This window comes from Vulpes vulpes, chromosome 2 (genome assembly GCF_048418805.1).
Source record: "Vulpes vulpes isolate BD-2025 chromosome 2, VulVul3, whole genome shotgun sequence".
Lineage (NCBI taxonomy): Eukaryota > Metazoa > Chordata > Mammalia > Carnivora > Canidae > Vulpes > Vulpes vulpes.
Window position 1 is genome coordinate 64,067,806 of NC_132781.1, and position 26,312 is coordinate 64,094,117.

A 26,312-nucleotide genomic window follows, 5' to 3' on the forward strand; every position below is an offset into this window, starting at 1 on the left:
CCTACAAGATCAGTCTGCTTGTTTGAAAAACCACTGGACTCTGACTTCCCTTGAAGGCAAAATAACAAAGGTCCTTTGTGCAATTCTGAAAAGAAAACCTGTTCATATATCACACACAGGACATGCAATATCTTTCTCCTTTTTCTGTGCTTATTTTCTTTGGTGTCCCTTGCATTGCTTCTATTTTAAATCCCATCATCTCAGTTATCAAGCTTAATTTCTTTCTTTCCAGGAAGCATTGTATAAAATTACTTTGGGATCTTATTAAAATTGATGCTAATTAACCTGACCATATTTATCTTCACACTCAGATAATATGAGTAATCCATGAAAGACATTGAACTTTAGACACGAGGGAAGTTAAAATGCCTGTGACGCAAATAGAGGCATTAGAAAAAGATTATTGGACAATTTAAAACTAGCTGAATGTTACTTTTTCCTTTACTGTAGCTGATGTTCCAACATAATCATTTGTTTTTAATTAGTGGGGAAGGAGATGTTTGAAGACATTGCAGAAATCTAGTACCATAGCAGCCAGAGTAAAACGAAGATGGCTAAAATTTTCCACTGCAATTGGGATTTTATCTGTAAAATGAGATGGTTGCAGTGCAGGATCTCTTAACTCTCCTCTCACTCCAAACCACCAGCCGTCCATGACTGTGCAATATCCTTGAACAGAGTCCTCAGAAATTCAGCAAGAACATGAACATGTAAAATTAGCAAAGTCATCTGTTACTTGTAGAACCGGAAGTGTGCAATGACTTTAATAAAGCAGTCCAGGAATATTTGTAGGTCAAATAGGGTGACTAATTGCCCAGGTTTGCTCAGCACTAAGGGGTTTACCAGGACACAGTACTTCAGATTTAAAACCTGGACAGTTGTAGCCAAACCCTGACAGTTGGTCATCCTAAGGCCAGAGGTTGAGTTTATGAGACCTAAACGAAAATTTTTTACCTTATAAATGTAATTAAACTTTTGACACACTGAGAAGTGAAGCTGGAGCTCCCCAGATTTTGGGCATGTGGCTGGAATGTGACAAGTTACTTCTAATCTTCTGAGGTATCCCAACAATAATTAGAATAAAAAATAGTACATGAACAAAAAAAATGAGCTTTATTGGAGCCTAAGGCAAAAGGTATAATCTAAATAATAAGCATCAGAGCACTTGAGAAGGAATGTACATAAACATCTTTATTAGGGAGGGATCTGGGGATTGTATTGTACAGAGCACTGATTTGTGCATAGTCCTTCAAACTAAAGAACTTGTCAAGAAACAAATTATTTTAAAAAACAGACTAGTGCCAAAAAAATAAGAGTCTCGTGCCTCCCAAATAATTAGTTTGTGTTTTTGTTTTCACTTTAAAGCTACAAACAAAACAGAAATGGACTTCTCTTTCTCAGAGGTCAACACGGACAGACATTCTTAGCAATTCTACTTAGTTATCGGGCACCCCAGCCTACATTTCTGACCCTCAGATATGCCTGCTCCAGGGATTTAGGTAAGAACAAGGGTCTATCCAGAGAACTTAGAAAGATGACTTCATTAAAGTAAGGAATTATCTCCCTTCACTCTAAAGTTAACATAAAAGATACCTTGAGGTTAAAAATGTAGGGGTGAGGAAAGAGGATCCTGGGAAGATGCTAAAAAGAGGCTGTAAAGAGCATCAGGAATCTGTCTCCCCACCCAGAAAACAATTACACTGGCAGAATTTGTCTGCTGGAACTATTTGGGAACTCGGAGACTATTAAAGGCTTGTAACTTCCCGGGGAGGGCTTGGACTATAACATCGTGTTTACTATCGCAGGAAATGAGACACAGGAAAACTATTAGGCATATAGAAAACAAATAGCAAAATGACAGAAGTCCCTCCTTACCAGTAATTACTTTAAATGTAAATAGACTATACTCTCCAACCAAAAGACAGAGATTCCAAAATGGAAAACACACACACACACACACACACACACAGTTCAACTACATGTTGTCTACAAGAAATTCATTTCAGATCCAAAGATACTAACAGGTTGAAAGTAAAAGGATGGAAAAAGACATTTGATGCAGACAAGAGAGCAGGAGTGACTATACTACATCAGACAAAATAGAATTTAAGTTTAAAAAGGTTTTTATTGGATATATAGTTTTAGTTTTGCAAGATGAAAAGAATTCTCCAGATGGATGGTGGCAATGTTTACACAACACTATGAGGTACTTAATATAACTGAACTATACGCTTAAAATGGTTAGGATGGTAAAGTTTGTGCTATATCCATTTTACCACAATAAAAAACATTTTTAAACAACAAAACATATGTTTATGGTTTACACAATCTCCGTTCAGAAAAAGACTTAGCTTCTTAGGAGGTGGCGATTAGGCTTGCAGAGATAAGATAACCTCTATTTTGATTTATTAAAACAAGGTAGAGAAAATATCTGGTTTTTAGGGATCAATACCTGGTCCCTAAATCCAAATGGATTCATTTCAACCCATTTTTTTACTGACTTCTCAGCCACATTTAACACTATTTTTTTTTTAAGATTTTATTTATTTAATCATGAGAGACAGAGAGAGAGAGAGAGAGAGGCAGAGACACAGGCAGTGGGAGAAGCAGGCTCCATGCAGGGAGCCGGACGTAGGACTTGATCCTGGGTCTCCAGGATCACACCCTGGGCTGAAGGCGGCGCTAAACCGCTGAGCCACCCAGGCTGCCCAACACAATTTACTACTCCCTCTTTTTAGATGAACAAAATATCAAACTTCTAAATATAAAAGATTTCTAAATCTAACATTGTAATGTGTCCTGAGGAGGCTTATTGAAGCCTGAGGCTTCAGTAATCCTGATCTTGTCTTTTTTTTTTTTTAACAGAGTTATTTAAAGATTTTACTTATATATTTGAGGGAGAGAGAGAGCATGAGTGAGAGGGGAAGGGCAGAGGGAGAGGGAGAAGCAGGCTCCCCGCTGAGCAGGGAGCCCAGCAATGTGGGGCTGTATCCCAGGACCCCGAGATCCTGACCCAAGCTGAAGGCAGACGCTTCACTGACTGAGCCATCCAGGTGGCTAATCTAGCCACTTAACCTAATCTAGCCTCTGATTTTGTCTTTATTTAGAAGTTTGATGTTTTGCTCATCACGAATTTTTGCTTTAACTAAGGTTTTTTTTTAATATTGTGTTAAAATATTATTTACCTTAATTAGACTTTTTTTGGCACTCTCTTACATTTTGTGACCTGAGGCAAGTCCCAGCCCTGAAAGGACTCTCTTTGTGTCATCTCTTTGGTATGTCATCTCTTTGGTATCACCATTTGCTAGCTTTCCTCCTCTCCTTCTGGCTTCTCAATCTTCTTTGCGTCTCTGTTCTTCCTTTGTTAACTAAATGTCGAAGTTCTTTGGGGCTCTTTTAACTCTTTTCCCCTTTCTCTACACATACCACTTAGGTTATCTCAGCTACTTCCATATTCTATTGAGTCTCAAACTGTTTCCAGCCACACTACATAGATAATTTAAACCTAATCCAGCCTCCAATTCTCTGCCTTTGTGGTCAATTTCTGTTCCCACGACACATTCTGGAATCATACTTCCCACTTCCAATAAAGTACTTTCTCCTGCCAAATTTGAACGTCTGTACCCAACAAAACCTTTTCCCCACCTCTATCGTTCCTGCCTCATACCCTAGAGTACAGGTAGGGAGAGAAAGAAATAGACACCCTTCAGGCCCTCCATCTTACCTTCCCTCCACTTTAGCCTCCAGTTGCTCAACTATGCCAAATTATTTCTCAATTTCACAATTTCATATACCTCTCCATCTGGCATATTTCCTTACTTTACTAGCAAACTCCCACTCATCCTTCAGGTTTCAGCCTACATATCCCTTCCAAGGAGACCTTTTCTGATCTCTAAATTACATTAGGTTCTCCTGCTATGTGTACCTATAGGATTTTGTGCCTTCTCTTTCATATCCCTCATTATACATTGTTATAACTACTTGTTCCATTTTCTATCTTCCCCACTAGACCACAGGGTCCATGAGAGCAGAAGCCATATACATCTTATTCATTATATACATCCAGTTCTAACACAGCGCCCAGGATTTATCAGTCACTCAATAAGTAATTATGTAAGGGAAGGAGGCCAGTCAGTGAGAATCAAACATCATCCAAATAGAACCTGTGCAATCAATAAGCAACTAAGCCAAGAGCAAAAGGCAGCAGATGCAGAGGTCACAAAGTCCAGCCACTATTAGGAAGCAGATAAATAAACTCCCACTTTTTTTCTTATCTTGGACACATATTTTTTTCTAAATAACCTGTACTCCTTGCTCTAATGCTGTCTGTATAATAGGCAGAGCACAGTCCAATTGTTGGCTTGATTGTCCTGTGGCCTCTGAAATCTTGGCAGACCTCTGCAGGGCCATCTGGCCTTTAGCATTCCTCCTGAAACTCATTTCTGCTCTTCTGTGATCAAATGCTCTGCCCATTGATCTTTCCCAGGATATAGAGGTTTTGCTTCCGTCTGCTGGCTATTGTATCTCATCAAGAGTAGTGCAGAATGGCTTCACACAGCAGTAGGAAAGAAATTCAAGTTTTCCAGATCCCAAAAGCTCACTGTGAAGTTTGAAACCCTTTCCTAACATAGTTAGATTCATAAGGCTCTTCTGAAAATATTACACTGATCCAACAGAAAGCCATATTATACAGTATATAAAACTAACATATGGTCTTACTGGTCAACAATTTGAAATAAGTCCAGTTCCATAGGTTACAAAAACAAAGAAAACCCAAAAAACCTTCAATTGCCTAAGTTTTAGCCTGTCCATTGAAAACTGATAGAACATACATAAAATATAAGTCAAGACTTTCAAGCTAGAAAACGTAGGACTTGGCCCTGGTGACTTCATTGAAGACTGCAGGAGAAGAAAGAGACATTTCTTATCCTGAAAGAATGAAGACTGTCACATGAGCTGAACATATGCACAAAAATGCAGTTTCTTGTAATCCAAAAAAAGTGTAAAAAAACACCCCTAGAAAATAGAGAACTTCATTAACCTCACTGTGTGTGGTTAATATTCCCTATTAACATGTGGAGGATTTGTCAGAAAACACTCAGAGCTTCCCAGACCACATATCCTTATATGTACTAAAGGCTGAGACTTACACAGTAATAAAACGTACTAACAGATTAGCACCATCTATGAAAATATTGGAGCCTTAAATATCATAAAGTAGTAAAGCTGAATATAAATTCTCTTAAAAGTGGTTTTTTTTTTCTGTATCACTACAAGCACAAGACCTATTTATCATGTAATGCCAAAAATAGACACACACTGCCTAGTGTTTGGAGAAAGATCCTGTATGTGCCACTACACACTGCAAAATCTCTTTACAATAAATGTGGCAACTTTTCCAATCCATTTTTCCTGGGATTTCTCCCTCTGAGCATCAACATGTGAGCCATGGATGCTTAGATGAAGACAGGAGATGACACTCTGATAACAAGACCTGAGTCTCTGACTGCCTCCCAAATTGCAAAGGATAAAACTCCCTTGCACAAGGGCCACAACACTTTATTACTGTTTCCCACTCTTGGTTTTTCTTACAATGTCATATCTTCATATTTTTCTTCCAATTAGAAATTCATAAGGGAAATATGTGTACTGAAAGGTATAATGAGGGACATACTTTAGATCTTTCCCCCAAGAGGACAGAGTTATTAGCCCCCAAGGTTTTTTTTGTTTGTTTTTTTTTTTTTAAACAGTCTGGTTGATGTTTTGGTGCCAACACCAACTGCTGGTTAAATCATCTAATCAGCCAGGATGAGGCCTTTTGTTCTCTTGCTTTTGTGACTTCATTTTTTTGAACATTTAAAGTTGCCAACAATTCCAAATGCTGCCTTATTACTTCTCTCTGATTTGTTTCCACGCAAAGATAAAAACTATTGTATCTAGATCAAATTATAATAGGATGCATAAATGACTCACTGTTGTAAGACCTACAAATAATAGATATCTCCCTATAATGGTTTGAAAAGGAAATTTTTTATATCAAGCCACAAAGGGAAAAATGCATCTCCACATTCTTACCTATATTCATCATCAACAACAATAGCAATGATTTATTGACAATCAACCAGTACCAGAAGAGGAGCTCTGGGAATTTAAATTAGTAAAGCTAGATCTATGCAGTTGATCAATTCAGAACAAGGTCAGACATCTGCTTACAGACACAAAAAAAGGCTTTTCTGTCCCTAACCACGACCCTGAAATCAAGACCTGAGCTGAGATCAAGAGTCAGATGATTCACTAACTGAGCTCTCGAGGTACCTCTAATTTTTTTTTTTTAAGTAAAGATAGGACAGAAGTTAAAATGCAAAGCTGTTTTTTTCCATATACGACTTTCTGACTTACAACAGGTCAAGCATCGGTGTTCAGGTTTACAGCCAGAGGCGGTTATGAAACAGGTATGGGTATCTGTAAGAAGAAAAAAATAACAATTATTCGATGAATCTCAAAGTTTTTCACTGAGAGTATAATAACTCATGATACCTAAATTAATATAAGAATTTCTTCATTTCTTCTCTTCTTGGCCCTCTTTTAGGTTCTGTTATTGGCATCCTATTCTTAGATTTTTGCATTCTTATTGCTGTGGTAATGCAATGTGCAAATTTCCATTAATTGGAAAAATATTGAAAATCAATTATTTCTTCCTTTAAAATATATAGGAAATATGTCTAAGCAAGACTCTACAGGAACTTCTACAAAGCTACCTACTCCTAATCTCTTACTGAGATTTGAAACATATAAATACTCATTTTAGATGTTAATATTCATTTTAGATGTCAATTAAAAGGAAAAAGTCCCTATAAGAAAATGGAGGAAAAAAATAATGCTATTGAAATATATAAAAATAAAAATGTATTAGATTTCATCAATCATAAGAACTTGAATTTTCTAAGAAAAAAAAATCATACTTAAAATGAAGTATAGAAACTGTAGCCAGTGGGTGCCTGGGCGGCTGAGTCAGCTGGGCATCAGGCTCTTGGTTCCATCTCAGGTCATGGTCTCAGGGTCCTGGATAGAGCCCCATAGTGGGCTCCACACTCAGCGGGGAGTCGGCTTGAGGATTTTCTCTCTCTCCCTCTGCCCCATCCCCTGATCTCTCTCTTTCTTTCCCTCTCTCTTTCAAATAAATAAATAAATCTGAAAAAAAAAGTGGTGGCCAGATTATCTTTATTTAACAGACTGCTCAATCCTGTTTATATGTTTATATTACCTTATATCCCTTAATGAAAATCATCTCTATATTGCCTTACTTAGTAATTGCACATATAGTCCCCAAAGATTTAACAATTATACAAATGAATTAAAAGAATTTCATGTTATCTTAGTTGTTATTACAGACATTATTATTCATAATGCATGAAGTTTTCAAACACAGGTATAAGACTAGTTATTAGGAGCTAGTAACATAACAGGCTGTAAACATGTATGTAAGCTTACATATGAAAAGATCATTTTAGATTATATTTAGTATACTGGAATTATTGAAGTTACTTTATAGAATATATTTCAACACAGTATTTGCATCCCTTTATAGATAATGCTCTTAGAAGATTTTAGGAGAGGGGCACTTGGGTTGCTCAGTCGGTTAAGCACCTGACTCTTGATTTCGGCTCAGGTCATAATCTCAGAGTTGTGAGATCAAGGTCTGCATCAGGTTCCAAGCTGGGCATGGAGCCTGCTCAAGATTCTCTTTTTTCCTCTCCCTCTGCCCCTCTCCCCCACATTTTCCACCCACCCTCTGTCTCAAAAAAAAAAAAAAAAAAAAAAAGATGTTAGGATACCGAACAATTCCCTTGAATTTATACAGAATTCTCAACACATCCAAAAGTCTATTTTGCCTTTGAAGCACAGGTTGAGGAATCTTCCATATAAGTTTAAGATTATAAGAGCTTTTCTTCTCTTTTTTTTTTTTTTAATTTATGATAGTCACACAGAGAGAGAGAGAGAGAGAGAGAGAGAGAGGCAGAGACATAGGCAGAGGGAGAAGCAGGCCCCATGCACGGGGAGCCCAACATGGGATTCGATCCCGGGTCTCCAGGATTGCACCCTAGGCCAAGGGCAGGCGCCAAACTGCTGCGCCACCCAGGGATCCCCTATAAGGGCTTTTCAATTACATCCTCTGCATCCCTCCCTGAACACACAAATAGGCAGCTCTAGCCAAGAAGCAGAGTAATTATCTATAGGCTCCACTAACAAAATAAAGGTATCTACCTTTGAATAATCTAATAACTGTCACTCATATTGAAGATGAACAGAATACTCACCCTATGCCAAGCACTCACTATAAGTCTTATGTGAATTATTTCATTTAATACCCAAAACAACTCCATTAGCTACCCATAATTTGAGGGTTAGTTTTTAGAGTTTAGAAAGAATTGCCAAAATCACACTTGCTCCCACTACAGTTACAGCATCTGTACCAATCTCATATAAGGCCTTAAAGCATCTTTATTTATTATTATTTTTTTAATTTTAAGTAACCTCTATACCCAATGTGGGGCTCAAACTCACAACCCCAAGCTCAAGAGTCTCATGCTTTACTGACTGAGCCAGCTAGGCATTCCCCTTGGAGCATCTTTAAGTCATCATTTCAGAACTTATAACTATGTACTCCTTTCTTGTCCATAAATTGCCACGTCTTTCAATTCAGGTATCAATTTACTTATTCCAACACTGGAGACAAGTAAGGTAAGAAGGGTTCTAGATTCTAAGCCAATAATCAGAATCATTGGGACACTTGGGTGGCTCAGCGGTTGAGCGCCCGCCTTCAGCTCAAGGCGTGACCCTGGAGTCCCAGGATCAAGTCCCACATCGGGTTCCCTGCATGGAGACTGCTTCTCCCTCTGCCTGCGTCTCTGCCTCTCTCTCTGTGTCTCTCATGAATAAATAAATAAAATCTTTTTTTAAAATAATCAGAATCATAAGAAATAATGAAACATTTTGGAGGTATTAAGGCAAAATTTGGAAGAATAGAAAACAAGGAAGCTTCTTCTTCAAAGTAGCCATATGGCCTATCAACTGAGAGACGTATATATCCAGTTGTGGTATATTCTCAAAGATAATCACTATAATAGAAAAACAAATGAATTGCATCCAATGTATCAACATGGAAAAAAACCCTGAAAAATCTAGTTTGACTGAAAATATCAAGTTGGATTATGTTATTTACTGAATAATAGCATACATTTAAGTTTTAAGCCCATAAAATAATACTATGTATTGATATGGATATACACATAAAAACAAAATGCATAAAATACTGATGGGAAGGAAAAGTCTATGTCAGGAATGCTTACTTCTGGGGTATTTAGGGAGTTATGGGCTGGGGAGAAGTATGTACAGGACTTTGACTATTTCTGTAACATTGTATTTGTTTTAAAATATCTGAAGCAGGGATCCCTGGGTGGCGCAGCGGTTTGGCGCCTGCCTTTGGCCCAGGGCACGATCCTGGAGACCCGGGATCGAATCCCACATCGGGCTCCCAGTGTATGGAGCCTGCTTCTCCCTCCGCCTGTGTCTCTGCCTCTCTCTCTCTCTGTGACTATCATAAATAAATATATATATAAAAAATAATAATAATAAAAATAAAATAAAATATCTGAAGCAAAGATGGCAAAATGTTCACACTAGTTAAATGTAGGAGATGGCTACATGGTATTGTGTTCATTTCTACACATTTCTGAATGTTTGAAATAGTTTGTTATTTCAGCATAATTTTCTGAATGTTTGAAATAGTTTATCATTTTTTTTAAAAAAAGGAAGATGAGAGAATACAGTGTCTTATTGGTGGGGGAGCTATATATAAATAAATATTTGAAACTTGAACTATACCTGGTTGCAAATGCACAGCCTTGGCTGGGCTGGAGATGAGACTCAGATACAACCCAAGTTAGGGAGAATAAGAGGATACCCACCACCCTTTATCCTTCTTACAGACACAATCTATTGGCATAAACTAGATTACCTGAGACCTGGATCCCCTTGGAAAAATAATTAAATCAAATCCACAATTAGGTTTTATATGTATACAATTATGTCTGATTAACTTAGGGAACCTCAAATAAAGTAAGATATAATGAGAGATAACAGAAAATTTACCAAAGGGAGGAGGGTGTCTGCTGCAGTAAATTCAGCAATAGGGCCTAAGGTTTGGAGGGCAGTGGATTGAAGAGCTGATAGCAGAACCGAGGGGGACCCAGGCATTCCAGCAGCATGTTTGAGCCCTGCACATACGAATTAACAGCTGGCTCACAACTTAGGAACTTTGTGGCACAAGACTTCCCATCATTCCCAAAACTGACGGAAGAAACACTTTAGTTTTCATTTTCAAGAACAGAATTGGCCAAGATATTAGCAGGGATCCCAAATGAGAAGGTGTTGGTGGCAGCAAGGTCCCAGCTTACCAGGCTCAAAAGGCAGCTGCAACATCAGAGTTCCAGCCAGATTAGTTCCAGGTGGAAGTTCTGGCTGTAGCAGAAGCAATGCAGGTGAACTCAGAAGAAAGCACTGTCTATCTAACGCATTGTGCTTTAACACTAACCAAGCCCCTTCTAGAACCCCTTGTCTTCACTGTGATGTACAGCAAGGAGGTATTCTTTCCCTCACTTTGCAGAAGCTCCCCTGGCTGAGGTGCCTGAGACAAGAGCCACACCAAGGCGGCGATGGCAGCGCTGGGCTGTGCTGGCACCAATGAGGCAAGAGCAGCAAGCCTGTCCCTGGGCTCTGCAGCCAGACTGCAGCAGCAACCGCAGACTTCCAGTTCTGGCAGCTGTGGCAACCCAGCTTGGGAAGCCCCGGTTGTGAGCTCTCGCCTGGGCTCTGCATGAACAAATGAAAAGCGTCTTGTGGGGGAATTTCCACAAGTACATGGAAGAGGAGAATTGCACAGGAACCCTGATGGGGGGAGGGGCGCAGAGCAATCCAGTTGTGAACGCCTCTGGGCTCCCAGGGTGGGAAACGCTGCGATGTCCAAGGCACCGTGACTGGCTGCTGCAGAACACAGCATGTTCACGAAAGACTTTGTGCTTCAGAGGGGGATAAAAAAACATAATAAAATAAAACACAAGTCTGAATTAGATCATTCTGCCCAATGTTTTTACATCCCTCTAAGATATGGAATCTTCTAAGAGGATTTTTGGTTAAGAAAAGGAATGGGAAGGGGGAAGGGAAAGAGGAAGAAACTGCAAATGACCAAATATATCCACTTATGGATATGTCATCGTGACGATCTCTTCAGTCACACAGTGAGAAACAGGTCCTATTGGAGGCTGCTTTAAGTGGAACTCTGTGTAAAAGCTAGAATTCAGTTTGAAGCTTGACGTAAAGGACAAGACGTGGCAGCATTCCTGCAGCAGGACAACTAAGTGTATTAAATCCAGGTGAAATGAGAAGGAGCCAAGCAATAACAGGAATCACAGAGACAGCCTCAAATCTGAAACGCCCCCAATTCACCCCCAAACCCTTATAAGCCCGTAGCTCAAGCAATGCGCAGTGTATAAAGCATTTGAATATATAAAGTAAGAAACAATAAAGTGAGAAAGAGGGGTGGGGTGGTGGAAACACCTGAGCCAATTCTGATGTGATGTTGAGAAACATCCAGCAACACGCCGGCCACCCAGAAAGGGAAGGGGGTCGTCCTCCCACACGTGCCCTGTGTTGGGAAGCATTTTAGCCAGTCGGCTTGTTGAAAGGGTAAGTGTGCTTACTTACCCAGCCTTTTGCCCATATCAGGAACCATGCTGTCCTCCCTGAGAGCTCCCCCTCTGGCTAAAGGGTCCCATCTGTTGATGACTGAGAGAGCAGCAGAGACAATGCACACTGCCCCCAGCGGGCCCAGCCTCCCGAAAAGGGCATATGGGACACACGTGGGCTGTCTCTACCTTCCTGAGTCTTGCACAGGTATAAACACACAAGCGTCACAGCAAAGGATCACATGGGGACCAGGAGAGACGCAAGCATGCTGCAGTCCTGCTGTCAAGGTAACAACTACCTTCGATTCCTGGCAACAGGATCCTTCCGGACTTGCTGTCAGAGAAACTAAGGGATTAGCCAGACTTCTCCCACTGGGAAGGTCACTGCCATCCAGAGGGCCAATCAATATATTAATCCCCCCAGAGAAGGCTGATGTTGGCATCACACAGGAAGGAGAGCTGATCATTAGCATTTATACATTGTGGGGGACACAGCCCCACAGTCCTCACACTTCCCACCTTCTTACTGATTCCAGTGAAGACTTAGAGAGTGTCCACAGAGGAGTGTATCTCCAGATAATGCCATATGATGACTTGTTGGCAGCCTTACCTCTGCGGAATATGATCCACATGCAAATCACATAATCCTTTTGGTGAAATTTAAATCCTCTATCATCTTAGGACTTGAAGGTTCAGTGATACTTGGAGATCATACTGACTACAGATTTCTTAATGAAATAGCATACCTGAAATTCAAAACACAAAAAGACATATCCCTTCTCTTCATTATAGGTATCCTAACACATGGCATGTGTCTCATGTTTCTCCTGCCACGACCAAATAAGAGGCTTACAACAGGAATGCCTAAACATTTTAACACCCCAGATGCCCCCTCTCCCCCCCAGGAGGTATCTCATAAGCAATGATGATCACAATTCTCTCAGCTACCAAACAACAGTTTTCCTGCTTTCCTGGTTCCCTAAGATGACTGCCAAGCCCTCTGAGACTTTCACCCTTGCCATAGAAATACCCTAAAGCTGTTGAAAACTAAACATTGCATCACAATTCCACCAAAATAGGGAATGATTTTTCACAATTTCAGTTTTAAAGTGTCATACAATCCCAAAGCAGCAATGCTTTTGTGCTTCCAGTGTTCAGAGGTTTTCATGAAAATATCCCTTTCAGATTTTATCTGCAGTCTCTCCCTAGCATTCAGACAAGGATCCATGGGAACCGGACAGAGCATGAGCTGAATAAAGAATGCCTCAATGCCCCAAAATTACCCCTTCCCACCAACTCTAGGCTGCCTGTAGCTCTTACTCCTTTAGAATGAGTCACTGCTGAGCAGGCTATGTAGGTGCAGTGTCCGAGGCCTTGTGAATTTAGAGGATACCAAGACAAAGGCCTTCTAGGTGGCTAAACCCAAGATAAACACAGCTAAGGTACAAATTGAGATCTCCCTGTTTTGTTTACAATCATGGACATCATTCCATCAAGGAAAATGACTTTTCCTCACAAAGGAAGACAATTAAATGGGGGGAGAAAGCATTCCATTAAGCAAGAGCAAAGATCTTACACGTGTCCATATTTATATACCTGAGAGAGGACTAGAGCGTACTGAGAAAAACCAGAGTCGGAAAGCTCATAGCTTGAAAAATTCTACCCTTCAGTGACTTCTCGACTAAGAATCAAGGCTTTTTTTTTTTTTTTTTATTGTCAGACACAGAATCAATGAGGTGTGTAATGTCTGTCACTCTTGACCACAATTTCCCCAACTGTGAGTATCAAGGCATGTTAACTTTGGAGAATCTAATAAGAGCTACAGCTCTTCCTCTGCCCCAGAAAAACAAATACGAACGCTTTCAGGCAAAATCTGCATGTAATTTGGAAAGGAGAAGGTTCACAAACCTCTTTACAATCCAGGTTAAGCATCTCCAAATTTACAGGGATGCTTAATCCCTTTCAGAGATTTCTTCCGACTCTACAATGAGTTTACAGAAGCTCTGGTTAAACTTGACAAACACTCCTGTTTTTCTTTACTCCCTCCTAAAAAGTCACCAGAAAAAAAGACAACAACAACAAAAATAATAGGAGATGAAGAGATGGTAACAAAATAACTGGAGGTAGAAGGCTCCTGGACAAATAAAACTGATCTGGCTGAGCAGAGATTGAAGTAGCTGCACCGAAATCATTCTGCTCACCCCCCGGAACGCTGCAGCATTGAAGGCCCTGCTTCCTGTGAAAGGCAACCTGAGGAGGGAGGTCAATGAAGTTTTCTTCTCCTACACAGCCTCTACCAGAGCCGGTACCTAATTTTGCATTCTTTTTAAAGGAGAGCCCCTAAATTGTACAAGTTCATGCCCTACTAATCTTGTATTTGTCCCTCAGTGTGGCTGAAACAGAAAGATTGAGTTTTTATTAGAAAGTTGGAAGCCAAGATGCCCTTCCTCAACCCATATCATCAGGGACCTCCTTGGCTGAAGACAGGTTTACTAAAGATATTAAAACAGCTGTGTTTCAGCTACGGGCAGGGATGAGGGATTAAATGAAACTCTACATGCTGGACTGTGGAACCCACGACACCTCCCTCCATTCAGCTTCCAGAATGCTGACAGTTAGTTGTCTCTGCAGGGCATTAGAGGACTCTTCTCTGAAGAAACTACAGCAGTTGGCATTTCTGAGTCCTAACAGAACAGCTGGGTCCCTGTCCAATTACTGTATGGTAAAACCCACAAGAATATAAACCTATAGCGCTTCTCATTACCTTCTCCATAACTCTCTTCTAAATACAAGTGAAGGGATCCCTGGGTGGCGCAGCGGTTTGGCGCCTGCCTTTGGCCCAGGGCGCGATCCTGGAGACCCGGGATCGAATCCCACGTCAGGCTCCCGGTGCATGGAGCCTGCTTCTCCCTCCGCCTGTGTCTCTGCCTCTCTCTCTCTCTCTGTGACTATCATAAATAAATAAAAAATTAAAAAAAAAAAAAAAAACTAAATACAAGTGAATAGTCAAGAATCACCAAACATTTAAGGATCATCTCCAACATGAAACTCAGGCTAAAATATACAAACAGGGGGGTGCCTGGGTGGCACAGTCAGCTGAGCAGCCACCTGTTGGTTTTGGCTCAGGCTGTAATCTTAAGGTCATGAGATGTGCAGACTCTGCTTAAGACTCTCTCTCCCTCTCCCTTTGCCCACTTCTCCGTGCTCTTGCTCTCTAAAATAAATAAATAAATCTTTAAAAAAATACAGAAAAAAAACAAAACAAAATAAATTCTGAGGAAATGGTTGATACAAAGTACAGAATAAAAAGCTTTTTAACTATAATTAAGCTCAGAGAGATAAGAGAGGTTATTACATACAAGTTATCTTAGATTAAAAAATTATTTTAGGGGTGCCTGCGTGGTTCAGTCGGTTAAGCATCTGACCCTTGATTTCGGCTCAGGTCATGATCTTGGGGTCCTGAGATTGAGTTCCACGTCCAGCTCTGCACTCAGCATGAAGTCTGCTTGAGGATTTCCTCCCTTTGCCCCTCCCCTCCCCTCTCTCTAAAATAAATAAATAAATCTTTTAAAAAATTATATTAAACACTCACAAAACATGAAAGTACCCTGAGAAGTTAAATTTCCAAAATTTTGAAAACACCCAACCCAAGTTTTAGAAGATGAAATTAAAAAAAAAATCCCCCAGTAAATAGAACAAAAGGATAAAGAAAAAATTGGACAGAGTAAAAAGTAAGTGTGGTAGGCAAATTCTAAGATGATCCCCAAGATTCCCACCCCTGGTAAACAGACCCTATTATCCCCTCCCCTTGGGTGAGTAGAATTTGTGAATACAATGCCATTTCCTCACCCCTTGCCAATATGTTATCTGTCTTTTTGATTATAGGTATCTTAGTAGGTACAAAGTATTACCTCAGTGGGGTTTTGATTTGCATTTTCCTGATAGCTAGTGATATTATCCATCTTTTTATGTCCTTATTAGTCATTTGTATGTTTTCTTTAGAGAAATGTCTATTCAATGCTTTGCCCATTTTTAAAATTCTTTAAGTTCTTTATGTATTCTAAATACAAGTCCCTTATCAGTCAAATGATTTGCACAAATTTCCTCCAGTTCTGTGGGTTATCTTTTTACTTTCTTAATGGCATCCTTTGAATCAGTTTTTAAAGTTTTTATTTAAATTCCAATTAGTGGGCACCCCGGTGGCTCAGCAGTTTAACACCACCTTCAGTCCAGGGCCTGATCCTGGAAACCTGGGATCGAGTCCCACGTCGGGTTCCCTGCATGGAGCCTGATTCTCCTTTTGCCTGTATCTCTGCCTCACTTCCTCTCTCTGTATCTCTCATTAATAAATGAATTTTTAAAAAATCTTTTTAAAAATTTCAACTAGTTAGCATACAGCATTATATTAGTTTCAGTTGTACACTATAGTGATTCAACACTTCCATACAACACCCAGTGCCCATCACAGCAAATGCACTCCTTAATCCCCAACACCTACTTAACCCATACCCCATTCAACACCCCTCAGGTGACCATCAGATTGTTCTCTATAGTTAAAAGTCTGTTTCTTGGTTTGTCTTTTTTTTTTCTCCTATGATCGCTTGTTTTGTTTCTTGAATTTCACATATGAATGAAATCATATGGTACTTGTCTTTCTCGAATTTATTATTTTTTAAGATTTTATTTATTTATTTGAGAGAGAGAGAGAGTACAAGCTGGGGGAGTGGCAGAAGGAGAGGAAGAAGCAAGCTCCTCACAGAGCAGAGAGCCTGACACAGGATTCCATCCCAGGACCCTGGGATTATGAACTGAACCAAAGGCAGCCACTTAACCAACTGAGCCACCCAGGCACCCCTCTGACTTATTTTGCTTAATATAATACTCTCTAGGTCCAGCCACGCCATTGCAAATGGCAAGATTTCATTCTTTTTATTGCTGAGTAATATTCCATCATATATCATATCATATACTACTTCTGCTTTATCCATTCATCAGTCAAGGACATTTGGGCTCTTTCCATAATTTGGCTATTGTAGATAATGCTGCTATAAACATCAAGGTGCATGTATTTCTCTGAGTAATTTTATATTCTTTGGGTAAATACCTAGTAGTGCAATTGCTGGGTCATAGGGTAGTTCTATTTTTAACTTTTTGAGGAACCACCATACTGTCTTTCACAGTGACTGCACCAGTTTGCATTCCCACCAACAGTGCAAGAGGATTCCCATTTCTCCATGTCCTTACCAACACCTGGTTTCCTGTGTTAATATTAGCCATTCTGACAAGTGTGAGGTAATATCTCATTGTAGTTTTGATTTGTATTTCCCTAATGATGAGTGATGTCAAGCATCTTTTCGCGTGCCTGTTGGCCAGATGTAAGTCTTCTTTGGAAAAATGTCTATTTGTGTCTCCTGCCCATTTTTAATTTGGATTATTTGTTTTCTCAGTGTTGAGTTTTATAAGTTTTTAAATATATTTTAGATACTAACCCTTTATCAGATGTCATTTACAGATATCTTCTCCCACTCCATTTTTTATTTTGATGATGTCCAAAGTATTTTTTCTTGCATCGATTAATATTTTAAACATCATTCCAACTCTTCCTTGACATGCAAGACATTTTCCTTGAGTCTTTCCTAGATTCCACTACCTGATGCTTCCCTCAAACAAACCCATCCTAGCTTGAATTGATAATTCTCTTCTGGGGTGAACTCTACCACTTCCCCATAATCTTGTATAGATTTCTAAGCAACTCATTATACTTACGGATTGATACATTTCTCTTCTGAAGTAGGCTGTAAGCAATTTGAGGGCAGGGTCCTATTATTCATTCAACTTTGTATTCTTTTTCTTTTTTTTTTTAAGATTGTATTTATTTATTCATGAGAGACACACAGAGAGAGGCAGAGACACAGGCAGAAGAAGAAGCAGACTCTGCGCAAGGAGTCTGATGCGGGACTTGATCCTGGATCCTGGGATCACACCCTGAGCCGAAGGCAGATGCTCAACTGCTAAGCCACCCAGGTGCTCCTCAACTTTGTATTCTTAAATACAAAAACAAACAAACTAAACTGGCACATAGGGGGCATCCAGTAATGTCTGATAATGAAAAATAAGTGAATAAATGAATGCTAACTGCACAAAGATAGTCTGATGTATTTTGAGGGCCCACAGTGTGTTGGTTAACTTTCAGAACCCCCTCATAGGGCCACAGTTCTCCTATATCCAAATCTTTCCTAATGCTATATTTTCTACATAGAATACATCCTTTTTTCCTTATAGTTCTTCTGGTTTCTTATAGAATCTTATCTTACCAAGATTTTCTAAATACTGGGATGAAAAGAAGACCTATTCTATCTGAACATGCATTTTCCTGGCACTCATACTGGGTTAACATAAATATATTTGTACTGATTTTTCTAAATAATGCATATTTAGTCATTAGACTTATTTGCAGGATAGTAATTCTTTTGTCTGTTATTGTATAGAAAACTCTTAATTATCTATTTTTGTTGGAAGAAACCAAGGGAATGCAGTAGGAGAAAAAATAAAAGGAGCATGATCCATAGCAAATCTTGCTTTCAAATTCTCAGGCATCATTAAGCTGAACAGGTAACAATGAAATCTTCTGCTATAAAGCCCATTTTTTTTTCTTATTTACATGCTTCCCCTATGTAGCCTATAACCAAACTTTCTCAACCAAAACATTGATCCTCCTTAACTTAGGGAAAGTATAAAAACAAACACAAGCAAAATAGTTCCAGCTAGCAGCTTGTTCATTAGGATAGATAATGTAGAGTTGAGTATATATATATATATGTTACTTTGGTCCTTATCATTGTCTACCTAGCAGAGTGTGATAAGTAGGAAAAGATAGAAACCAAAATTAAAAGTATGTACTCTGAAAAGTCCAGGACCAAATTTCATTAGCCAACTGCATACAGAACCTTCACACATACCCTACATATTTAATTTTCTTAAGTTCATTTTTATAAAACATTTTATAAAAATAAATAACTACTAATGCTATGTAACAAATACATTACCATGTGCCACAGACCTAAGAATTAAGTATATTAAGTGTAGGAAAAACCGTACATTGAAGGGCCAAGGATTAAAGCAGATTCTCTTATTCACTCAACCAATATTTACAAGCATCTGCTTCATTTATCAGATACTATTCTAAGTACTGAGAACAGAGGAGCAAAGAAAATAAGTCCCTGTCCTCATGGAGCTTACATTCTAGTGGAAGAAGACAGACTATAAACAATATATAATTTGACAGGTGGGATAGAAATAATAACCAAGTATAAACCAAGTTAAAGGAAATAGTGGGAAACAGGAAGAAGGGGATGCTACCAGACAGGTTAGTCAGATAACACCTGCTTAATAAGATGATGAGCAGAGACCTAAGGAAGTGCTGGAGAGAGCCAGGAATAGATCTGAAGGGAAAGCACCCCAATCAAGGGCGACTAGCAAAGCAATGTCTCTGGGACAAGAAGGTGCTTGATATATTCAAGGAATAGCTGAGGCCAGTCTGCTGTGAATGAGCAAGAAGAAAAGTAGTAAGAAATGAAGTAGGAGATATTAAGTACCTCATGAAGCATGGTAAGGTCTTTATTCCTGTCTCTGATTGAAATGATAGACAAAAGATGGGATTATCCTTCCTTTACCCTCATGAAGTAGTCAGTCCTTTATTTCTTTCTAGGATCAAGTGGAAGGAAGGAAGAAATACATTACAGGAATCACAATGCCAAGGAGAGAACAGACTAGTCCTGATGAACAACAGACTGCTTTGAAATCTACTCCAAATCATAACATGTGGCTCTTGCAATTTTTATCTGAAAACATTGTTAATAGCAGGGTGACATTCATGATTTCCTTCAGTCTAAATGCAGTAACCTCCTATTTTCCCATCAGGTGAAATAGAAATGCTAGTCTAAATCCAGCCTAATCATGGTGCTAATAATAGCACAAATATGAAGAGCATCTCTGAGCTAGAGATCCCCAAATTTTGCTTCTGAATCGAGCTTTGTTACATGTCCTCCAGGTTGAGGTTAATCCTTATCCTGTGGTGAACAAACTTTAAGGTGCTGACACTATGCCAGAACTGGAACCTAGAACTACCAAGCATTGGCCAGGCAAATGTGCCACATGCAGCAACCTCATCTTTCTAGTTACTGTATTTTTAGCAAAAACTCATTTTCAAAAAACAGAAAAAACAAAAAAAAAAACTCATTTTCCCACATTGAGGCTACTAGAACAATTTTCTAACAGAACTTGCACGGAATTTCACCAGCTAATTTGTTTACATTTCATAACCTTTTTCCCTTTCTTCCTGTCTTTCTTCCTCCCTCTTTCCCTCCCTCCCTCCCTTTCTTTCTCTTAATAATCATAGTTACATCCTGGGCCTAAATGGTGTCCTTTAGATATGAAGTCTCTCATTCCTTTAGTAAAAGAAAGACCTCTTACTGTGTTTAATTTTAATGTAAATTAGGTACAAAAGAACATCTGTTTTGAGCAATATTAAGATTGTATTGCAGCTCAAGTCGTCCTGATGAATTCTCTTTCTAGTGAAATACTTTTGTGGTCATTGCTGCAAAACCGATGAAGAATATTTTGTCCTTCAAAATGGATGCCAGTCAAGGAGCTACATGGGAATTCCTGCTGCCTCAAGTCACAGCCTACCACCACCTGGTCCTTATCTCCCCAGACTCACCTAGGATACCAACACTCTCATTTCCTGTTCATCACAGGAGAAAAAGACAATGTAACAGAAATTTTAAATGTGATGATGTCACAAAACATTTTTAAATTCCACCTAGTTCTTCGGGTAATTAATTCCTATTCTATCCTGTCATCTAATTAGAGGCAGGTGCATCTCTCTCATAGTGCCTTTCCTGGATTTTTTTTGTAAGTCTCATCTATGAAGTATTTGTTGAGCATTATTATGTGCCAGGTCAATTGTTCTAGGTGCCGGAGACACAGCAGTAAACAAAAAAGGGTAAAAATCCCTGTTATTGTTTCCAGTGGAGGGAAACATACATCATAAAATTAAATAAATGAAATACATAGCTTGGGAAATTGTGATAAATGCTATGGAGAAAAGTAAGCCAGGAAAGGAGAATAAGAAGGACTAGGGGTAGGGAAAGTATAATTTTAAATAGGTGGTCAGCGAAGGTGTCACTGAAAAGATTCACTTGAACAAATTGAAAGATTTAAACATATAAAATACCCTTTCAGGGAGCATTTTGGCTTCATGTCATTTCTTCTCTAAAGACATATTCTCTGTGGTGGGTTTAAGGAAACATATCTTATAGCCTTGTGGATCACTTTACACAAATTCAAAATATGTTAGTTCAAGGATGACCACTCTGAACATTATTATCTAACATTGTTCTGGAGGAGACAGTAGCCAATGAAATCAGTCAATAGAAATTAGGTATAAAAATAGCAAATGAGAGGCACCTGGGTGGCTCAGTCAGTAAAGTGTCTGCTTTGCTGCTCAGGTCATGATCCCAGGGTCCTAGGATAGAGCCCCAAGTCGGGCTCCTTGCTCAGTAGGGAGCCTGCTTCACCCTCTCCCTCTGCTACTCTCCCTACTTGTGCACTTTCTCTACCAAGTAAATAAAATCTTTTCTAAACGTAGCAAATGAGGAGTTAAACATCACAATTTACAGATTATCTATCAATTGCTTCCATGTAAAGGTAAAGATGGAGGAACCAGTTACGATGAAAAAAGAATTCAGCAATGTGAACAGTGACAAAATTAATGTCCAGACATTAATTGCCTTCTTATGGATTAGTACAAACAACCAATTTAAAAATACAAAAGAAGACAAAATCCCATTTACAATGCCAATAAAAGATGGCAAAATACATAGGAAAAAATATGACAAAAGATGTTCAAGAACCATGAAGGAAATTTTGAAACACCCTTTGGAGCACAACCACCTTGAACACATGAAAATGAATATCAAGTTCATGAGTAGGAAGATTCAACATCACAAAGACAGCAATTCTCCCTAACTTAAATATTTAAATTTAATAAAATCCTAATGGAAATACCATAAAAATTTGTTGGAAAAATAGCTAAGTGCATTTAAAGTGCATATGGAAAAAGAAAAAAGCCACAAGGCTTTAGATATATTTTTATACCTAAAAAATATAAAATTAATAATAAAAGGGAACAAGTCTACTATATTTATTTTTATTTTGAACCTTCACCAATTTAAAGTATGGTGCCCCTGAATAAGTAACAGATGAATAAAACAGAATAGAAGGTCTAGAAATACATATAAATATATTAGGGAATTTAGTATAAAGGTGACATTGCACATTACTGGGAGAAAAGGTAAATTATTAAGTAAATGGTTTAGAAACAATTGGGTTAGTCATTTATTAAAAATGTACACCATATCCTTTATATCAGAACAAACCTTTGGTACATTAAAGTTTAAAACTTTTTAAAAAAGCACTAGAAACAAGAAAGAATTTTTTTTTAATAGAGTGGAAACCTGGAAATCATTAAAAAATTATCCATTCAAATACATGAAAATTTTAAATTCCTGCAAGACAAAAATACTATAAGCAAAATTAAAAAGCACACAACACACACAACAGCTTTTCTATGTGAATAAAAAGTAACATACATTGCTGATAGAAGTATAAAATGGTACCAGCTCTATTGAGAGCAATTTGGTACTATTAAAATTTAAGTGTATATGTCTTTGACTCAGAAATCCTTCTAGGATTTGATCCCATATATTTGATACATGTGAGAAAAGATATTTATGCAGCATTATTTAAAATATCAAAATACTGGAACAATTGGGATACTTCCATATAATGGAATTCTATGCAGCCTTTGAAGAATAAGGCGAATCTCTATGTACTGATACAGAAGGATCTCCATCCTCTGCAGAAACAGAGACCCCAAAACCCAATAGATTATGTGTGAGACAGAAAAGGTGTGGATATATGCTTCCAGCTTGTTACTGAAGAGTAACAAAGAGAAACTGAGATCAGGGCAAGTAGAGATGGAGAATGGACCTGAATGGGGGTCCAGGACTGGGGGCCCTTTCAAAGTGGGAATAGGAACTTTTTAGGTCCAGGAACACAAAGAAAAGGATTCAGTGATGAGTTATTTTTAGTGTGGGCCCCCTCATTGATCCTTTGCCTATGGACATTAACATCTCACCAACCTGGATACCCTTAAAATGTCCCGTGAAGAGAAAGTGGGACTTAATGTGGTGACTTTGAACATCCTATGCAGAGATGACTACCTAAGGGAAAATTCTGTCCTCTGACCAATGTGGAACTGGGTAGAACAAATTGAGAATTTCTGTTTTTAAGAAGCAGTTGATACCCCAACAGCTGTTATACACATGATCCCAAGGAATTTTAACTTACTCCCAATTCCCAAACTTTGTATCAGTCATTCCCATTCATGATGTCTCCAAGAAAAGCACTGTTAAAAACAACTGTCTTTACAAAATTCATTTATGGTGATGGAAATCCGAATAGCGGTTATCCTTAGGAGTAGGTAATGTCAGGGAGGGCACATCTGAGGGCCTCCCATAGTACTGAAAATGTTCTCTATTTTGATGATTCGTGGTTAGATGCATACTTTAAATGTTTCCTTAAAACTTACAGGCTTACTGTATATAAACTGTACCCCAACTTTTAAAAACTAGCCTGAGATCTCCTTCTGTTTGACCACAACCTACTTGGACACAGGTTATCTACATTCCTCCTTCTCTCCCATAAAGAATAAAACTCATCTATTCAGCAAAATTCCAATCTCAGATAGTACAAATGCAAAGTCACAAGGAAAACAGAAACAAATATATTTAGCTGGCGGAGAGATCAAAAAAGAGTAAATAGTGAACTGTGGCTTCATCAAACATTTACAGAACAGTACAGGGCAGAACAAAGTAACTGATAATCAAGATATATGTTAGGATTATATTTGCTTTAGGGCAATTTATTTTCAAATTTGCCATTGGTTTTAAAGTCTTCATTTAAATTAACATTTTGTTAAGAGATTATATGACAAAATTTTGGTTAATTGTTGGCTTATCTTTTCATGATTTTTAAAAATGCTGTTTGAAATATTTTAAAAAAACCACTTTCCTTTCTGAGATTTTGCATTTGTACTCCCCTACTCCCCAGGAGCAGCTGCTGAACAGTCTAGCAGGACTAAGAAAATATACTGTTAGGGAATTTAAAGTGCATCTGGAAAAAGAAAAAAGCCATAAGGCTTTAGATATATTTCTGTATCTAAAAATATAAAATTAATAATAAAAGGAGAACAAGTCTACTATATTTATTTTGAAACTTCACCAATTAAAATAGTGTGGTGCTACCACACTATTGTGTGTATAATGAGTGACAGAAGAATGAAATAGAGGTTTAATTCTTTTTCACACTAAATTTTCTTCTCTGCATGTATGGAAGACTTCTCTATTTTTGGAAGGTGTTGTGATTTGCTTTAGTTCTGGGTCTCTGGGTCACAACACTCCCCACTATCCTATTCTCATTCCCCTTACTTCTCAACAGAAGTAAATTCTAGTGGAAGGGTAAAGAGCAAAGTAAAGTCATAGGCCAAGGGTGGCCAGAGTCAATAACCTCCAGGGCAAACCCACTAAGCTCCCTCCTACCAGAAACCACAAAGTAAAATCACTGCAAAACAAACTGCTACAAGATGGGGGGCTGCTGTGGGAAGGAGCTCATTGAGATTCACCCAATAGCACCATATTGTCCCATCAGCAGTAGTATCTTTTGTAAGGATCCTGTGAATTCTGAGCTCATAGCAATAGGAGGCTAGGAAATAATCAGATATCAAAAAGAAGAAAGAACTTGATAATATTAATTGGAATTATTCCTAATTTTATTTTTCTCTTCTTGGAAAAAAAAAGATAATAAGGAAAATACAGAATTTATTGCAGCCCTGCTAAAATACATCTACCTGAAATTGTTTCTATTATTTGTGAATCAAACTCCTTATCAGTTTTTATATTTTTGTCATCTAACCATTTTTGTAAAGACTTTACACTTTGAATCCTCCAGAATAAGACAGGTGTGCTATTATGGAAAAGGAATTGAACCTGGATCCAGAATATCTAATTTGAAAATCATGGATATGCCATTTAGTGGATATAAAATAGGAAAGAATATCTAGCTTCACAAGGCTGTCATAAGGAGTAAAAAAGTTTTGTAGCCTGTAACAACTTATACAAATGTAAAGTATGAGAGAGGTAGCATTATCAAGTGAAAAGAACAGAGACTTAGATCTAAGAGATACTGGTTCAAATCTCAGTGGTATCACTTTGACCATGTTAAGTTCTCTGAACTCAAATGTCCCACCTGGGTTGTCACAAGGATTAAATATTAACTTACAGAAAAGCCCGATCACTTAACAGACATCCAATAAAAGCTATTATTTAGAATTTTTCTCCCTTTCCTTTAGTCATTTTTTATTCACTTATTCAATATATATTTATTAATAGGCACTGCACTAGGGTATAATTGTGAATAAGACATATACAACTTCTATCTTCATGGAGTTGTCATCTAGTAGTAGGCACAAAGTGAAAATTAAAATGTAATTTTATATGTATTGTTAAAAGGGAAAGTATAGAGTACTAAGAGAATTCAAGGAGAGACACTTAATCCAGACTCAGGTTAATACCACAGGGGTTTCTTGGAGAAAGTAACATTAAGCTAAAAACTGAAAGGAATGAGAATTAACAAATGGAGAAGAGGGATTAAGGAAAATTTTCTAGGCAAAGACATATGCAAAGACCCAGAAGCAAGAGACATCATGTTTGTCAAAATATATCTCAAAATATCTACCAACACATACTCTCTGTTCTGGGATTAGAACATAAATACTTTCGTTAAATTTTTCTGTCCTTTTCTTGTCCACTGACATCATGTCTTTCAGCCTTTCATCTGACAAACACCTATTGCAGACCACTGAAAAAAATTTATTTTCATCTTCAGCCCAAATCCTACCATGACACATCACCATGATCCAGCATAAATTCCTGGTTAGGGCCAATAATTTGCAATTTATATCCTTATTCCAATCTAGTGATACTAGAAACATAGCATCAAGACTGGATGATGATGAATAAATACAACTCTCTAGTCCCTATGAGTTTAACAGCCCAATTAGAAAAATATGACATAAAAAAAGAAAAATATAACATAAAATAGATAATGCCATAAAACAGTATGTGATTAAATATTAATCACATCTGGACCATAAAGGTAATAGATTTTGGTTGGGCAATAAATGTAATAGAAATTTAGACAAGGGTAGATCATGATAAAAATCTTATAAATGCTACTGCAACTTGGGAATATTTTCTTCACATCATTCAGTGAGGCCTAGGGGCTTATTAACACACAGACACTGATGAGTTCATTCATTTAGTCTTTCAACAAATATTTGAGGGCCTACTATTATATACATACAACAGGTACAAAGGCAAAATGAAGGTCCTACCCATAGAGATCTTAAATTTTTGTTGGCAGAGGAGGCAACAAACAAAACAAAAA

The 26,312-nt window shown here is 38.2% G+C and overlaps 1 protein-coding gene across 3 annotated transcripts in view; it reads right to left on the minus strand.

The window, feature by feature from the left end:
* Positions 1–26,312, minus strand: part of SLC4A4 (solute carrier family 4 member 4) — a 424,139-nt gene that overhangs the window by 395,459 nt on the left and 2,368 nt on the right. Inside the window, exons 1-2 of one of the 3 annotated variants that reach the window (XM_072748814.1) lie at positions 11,764–12,022; positions 6,400–6,462 (exon numbers count right to left, since the gene is read on the minus strand). In XM_072748814.1, coding sequence (XP_072604915.1) covers positions 6,400–6,413 — 14 coding nt within the window. In that variant the 5' untranslated portion in view covers positions 6,414–6,462; positions 11,764–12,022. Of the gene's footprint in view, positions 1–6,399; positions 6,463–10,457; positions 10,702–11,763; positions 12,023–26,312 lie in introns of those variants that run through there. The other 2 variants (XM_072748806.1, XM_072748813.1) reach the window with 2 other exon arrangements.